Genomic DNA, 5104 nt, shown 5'->3' with positions numbered 1-5104 from the left:
AGGCGCCGAGCCAGCATCAGGTTTTAATATGTTACCTAGGCTGGAGTGCAGTGGCTACAAGTGATAGGAGACTGCACTACAGGCTTGAACTCCTGGCCTCAAGTGATTTCCCTGCCTTCTGAATAACTGGGGCTACAGACCTGCACCACAGTGCCCAGCTTTAAAATTTTAAAACTTATGAGCGGCACCTGTGGCTCAAAGGAGTAGAGCACCGTCCCCATATGCCAGAGGTGGCAGGTTCAAACCCAGCCCTGGCCCAAAACTGCAAAATAAATTAATTAATTAAATAAATAAAATTTTAAAACTTACAATATTGGTTTTACAATTAACAAAGAGTTCTGCTTTTGGTTGTTCACTGACTATAATGTGTAAACTGTGTTGGGGGCGCCCATAACTCAGTGGTTAGGGCACTGGCCATGTGCTCCAGGGCTGGTGGGTTAAAACCTGCCCTGTCCGCCTAAACAAAAGAAAAAAGAAATTGCTGAGCATTTTGGCAGGTGCCTGTAGTCCCAGCTATTAGGGAGGCTGAGGCAAGAGAATCGCTCAAGCTCAAGAGTTTGAGGTTGCCGTGAGCTATGAGGCCATAGCACTCTACCGAGGGTGACAAAGTGAGACTCATTCAATTTAAAAAAAAAAAAAAGTATAACTGTGTCTAGGTCTAGAACTAGAGAGATGAGGCAGCCAATATGATTCATTAGGGCTCTGTTGTTGTTGCAGTCTGGAGTTTGAACCAACCACCCTCTGTATATGGGGCTGGAGCCCTTACCGTAACACTGAGCCACAGACGCTGCCCCACTAGGGCTTTCTTTCTCTGCTAAATTGTGTAGAAATTTAAGGGTGTTCTCTTTAGTTAGTGGTAAACAGACCTTCGCAGCTAGATGAAATCGTGCCAGTATTAAATCTAGAGAAAATTTTTAAGTTTTTTCTGCAAGGGTCAAAATTTACCAAGAATTAAGAGTATTTCTGTGCAAATGCTAGACAATAAACACTATTTCCCTCTGTTGGACAGTTCCTCAGAATAAATGTTAATATGTGTCTATAGCAATCATCTTATGTTTACCCAGCATCCTTTATTGCATTTAATCCTCACAGTCCTGTCAACATGCTCAGGTTTTTCCCATACCACTATTAACCATTAATTTTAAGAAACAACGAAGACTTGTCAGATAAACAGTTGTGATTTCCATATTAAAAAGTTCAATTAATTTACTACTGCTTAATTTAGAAAACAAAAGTAGAAGATACTTTTTCTCTGGAGTATTTCCATTTTGACTTTTCTATTTAAACTTCAGCTGCCACAACCAAAATAAAACCATACTGCATCAGTCAGCATACAAAGGCAATGGCATAATTTAATCTCTAAAGGCAAGAGGAGTTAACCGAAATGTCAGAAGACTACAATTTACCTAAAGCGCAATCCACCATCTCACGTCAACTATCCTATTTCAATTATTTTCCACAACTATAACTTGAACACTTTAACGGCAACTACATTTTAGGGCTCATTTTTAATATGACTACTTAAGTGTTTTGAAAACCTTGAGATTTTTAGCTTATCGATTTTATCAATTATTTCACAATAAAGGTCACAATCGCGCTTCTACTTACCAATAAATCCCCTTGCTCTGTTTTGCTTCAACGCCTTTTTAAAAAGTCCACAAAAACTTTCCCAAACGATGCACTGCAGTATCTATCTAAAGTTAGCTACGTTCCCACGTGGGGGGGAAACGCAAGTGCCACCGCAGAGGCTGGGCAGCGCTGCCAACTTACCCCCTCCGTGCCCCCATCAGTCAAGGAGAACCTGAGGTCCCACCTCTTCCTGCCGCTCCCTTCCCAGATGCCCATTTATGTAAATAGGCAGAGTGAATGACACCTTGGAACGACATACCTCCGACTGACAGGGCACCGAGGCCTGCCCTTCCCCCAGCCCCGCGCCCGCTACCGCCGCCCCGCGCCAGCAAGTCTTACGAGTCGCCCCTGCCCATCCCCTCCCGCGCCCACGGCAGAGGAGCCACAGACCTGCCTCCAGGGTTTCCAGCAGCGGCGCGGGCGGGCCCGTCCCAGCGGGGGACAGATGCTGGGGAGGTTTCTTGGTCCAGGGATTTTCCTTAGGCGGCAGTGGTGGCGGCTGCAGCTTTTCCTCAGAACCAGCCGCAGCCTCCTCCTCCCGGGCGTCCTCGGCTGGCGGATCCCGCGGTGGCTCCACGCCGAAGGGGCCCCCGGGCCCACGCGCCTTGTGCGCCAGGTGCAGCGCCAGGGGCCTCACGGGCACTGCCGCCTGGGGCACGCTGTGTCCTAGCACTAGCGCCGGAGACGGCTCTCCCCACGCCCCCGCTCTGGTGGCGGCAGCGGCCCTCTCCTCCCTCGCCGCCTCCTTGCCCTCTCGTTCGGGCGCGGGCGGCTGCTCGGCCTGCCGGCTCACCGCGCCGGACAGCGACTCCCTCTCAGCAGCCGCCGTGGGCGGATCCTCCCGAGAGTGAGCGGCAGGCACCGGGACGCGAGCAGACATCGTCCCCCTGCCCCAGCCGCCCCAAACGGGGGGAACCCGGGGCCAGGGAGCCCGGCTGCCCGTCTCTCCGCCGGGGCAACTACTGGCTCCGGCCTGGGGCAGAGAACCCGAAAGCCCGGTCGCCGCCACCGCCGCCCGCCGAGGCTGTGCAGCGCCGGCGTGCCGCCCCTCCCCGCGTCGAACGGGACGCTAACCGCCCGCCGGCCCGGTCCTCCTTGGCGGCGTACGCCCCGAGCCCGCCAACACGCGCCAGGCGCCGCAGCCGGGAGCCGCGAGCCCTCACCTGGGGCGGCAGCCGCGGAGGCTCGGCTAGACCGGGCCGGAGGACCTCTACCGGAGTCAGAGAGGCACGCGCCGCGCGAGCCGGTAACTGCTCGTGGGGGCGTGGAGGGGGCGGTCCAAGAGGACGGCTGGAGGCGGGGCTTCCCTGAAGAGCGTGACGTGGCTACTCGCCCGCTCTTGCCCTAGCCAGGCCTCGGGCTGTAGCTGACTGAGGAGCCCACTCGGTGCCGCCGGGCCTTAGGGCCGGCCCCGCCCCAGCGGCCAGCCGAAGGGGAGGGAGGGCAAACAGGGCGAATCCCTGGCTCGCGGGCTTAGGCCGCCTAGGCTGCGGACTCAAGGGTGGGGCGCGCGCCCGGCCTCTGTGACTCGCCACTGGCTCGCGCCCGGCTCCCGCGGCGACGGCGGCCGAGGACCCGGGCGGGCCACGCACGTGGCTTCGGGAGACCGATTTGCCCTTAGACCTAGAAGCCGAGTCGCCCTAGGCGAACGGTTGTAGGTGGTGTAGACCACCGACCCGAGGCGGTCCTGGAGTGGGCCAGGGCCCCTGACTGTCGACTTTCCCCTGGTGCCTTCTCCCAGTGAAAGTTTCCCCCTGGCGATTTGGGGCTTCGTTGTCACCTGTAATCTGATGTTGTTTGTTCGTAGGTAACGCTTTTTAAAACCTTTGCTTGGGTAATTAGCTTAGTATGCCTCCCCTCCTGGATTCCCACTCATGATTTTAAAATGTTTGTGAGTAAAAATAGTTAATACTTAGCCGATTTTTAAAATTTTATTACCTGTTTCTTTAATTTGGAGAGACAGCAGTTGCTTACAAATTAAATATACGTATACTCTCATTCTTCTCCTGGAATGGATGATAAAATAGTACAAATAAGTTTGATAATAAATTCGGTGAGAACTTTCTACTTGGCACTCACAGTCAATTAGATACGATATTGGTTTCATGTGCATTTATGAGTTAGTGTTTGTATTCTGGTGCAAGGTGGCTAAGAGCAAGTTCGCTGGTGAAATTTTTCATTCCGATGCCCCCCTCCCCTCGCCTGCCCTGTTATCCATGCTAGCCCTTTGTATAGATTTGTAACGGGTGCTTTTGTGCTTCCCTTTGAACTGGCAAGCCAAGCAGACTTCTCCCATGGGTCTTGCCTCAGTTACTTTCAATTTGAGGTTAATATTTTTTATAAGCTGAAAAGCTGTACTGGCATAAATGTTTTTATTTTTCTAAAGCTGATTACCTATATACATTGCAACAGTTATATACAATAAGGCTTTTCTTATTTACATTATCAGTAATCTCTAATTTACCTGATCCTAAGCAACCTCCTGAACCTGCTTGCAATTAATTAAATCAGGATTATACCTCCACCTGTAGTCCGAGAGAGTTAGTCCATCTCACTAGCTCTGTTCTTGATGAACTCTTTGAGTTTTTAATTATCAATTAGCTGCTCTTCTTGTTATAATCAGCCCTCTGGAGTCCTACCAGATAATGTTTGACTCTCTTTTACAGAAGCCTGTCGACACATTCTCTGTTACTGTTTGTTCAAATACATGTGGATTAAAGAATGAGTCAGTTGAGAAAAAGGTAATACAGAATGATTCTCCGAAGTTTGATTTATGTGGTTTACCTAGCTGTGGTTGGGGTTTTTGTTGTTGTCTTTTTAAGTGAAAAATCATATAGGGACTTCTCAAAAAAGGTGAAGAATTGGCTCGGCGCCTGTGGCTCAAGTGGTTGGGGCACCAGCCACATACACCTAAGGTGGCAGGTTCGAATCCAGCCAGGATCCACCAAACAACAATGATGACTGCAACCAAAAAATAGCCAGGCATTGTGGTGGGCGCCTGTGGTCCCAGCTACTTGGGAGGCAGAGGCAGGAGACTCTCTTGAGCCCAGGAGTTGGAGGTTGCTGTGAGCTGTGATGCTAGAGCACTCTACAGAGGGGAATAGCTTGAGGCTCTGTCTCAATAAATAAATAAATAAATATTTTAAAAGGTGAAGAATTGATAGAGGACTTCCTTGGAAACAGGGTTTGTTTTCAGGGAGAGAAGAACCAGAGGGTATAATTTTGTGTTCAAAAGGACTCAAATAGGCCTGGCATGGTGGCTCACCTGTAATCCTAGCACTCTGGGAGGCCCACAAGGGTGGATTGCCCTAGCTCACGAGTTCAAGACCAGCCTGAGCAAGAGCAAGACCCTGTCTCTAAAAATAGCCAGGTGTTGTGGCAGGCACCTGTAATCCCAGCTACTCAGGTGGCTGAGGCAAGAGAATTGCTCAAGCCCAAGAGTTTGAGGTTGCTGTGTGTTGTGATGCCATAGCAC

The 5104-nt window shown here is 50.9% G+C and overlaps 1 protein-coding gene across 2 annotated transcripts in view; it reads right to left on the bottom strand.

The window, feature by feature from the left end:
• The window catches only part of LARP1B (La ribonucleoprotein domain family member 1B), a 138968-nt gene extending 136121 nt beyond the window's left edge, over positions 1–2847 (bottom strand). For both annotated transcript variants that reach the window (XM_023516569.1, XM_012808737.2), the window contains exon 1: positions 2020–2847. In XM_023516569.1, coding sequence (XP_023372337.1) covers positions 2020–2509 — 490 coding nt within the window. In that variant the 5' untranslated portion in view covers positions 2510–2847. The remainder of the gene's footprint in view (positions 1–2019) is intronic.
• Positions 2848–5104: the final 2257 nt, after the last annotated feature.

This window comes from Otolemur garnettii, unplaced genomic scaffold (assembly GCF_000181295.1).
Source record: "Otolemur garnettii isolate 467f Iridium unplaced genomic scaffold, OtoGar3 scaffold00093, whole genome shotgun sequence".
Taxonomy (NCBI): domain Eukaryota; kingdom Metazoa; phylum Chordata; class Mammalia; order Primates; family Galagidae; genus Otolemur; species Otolemur garnettii.
This window is presented reverse-complemented; position numbering and strand designations above follow the sequence as displayed.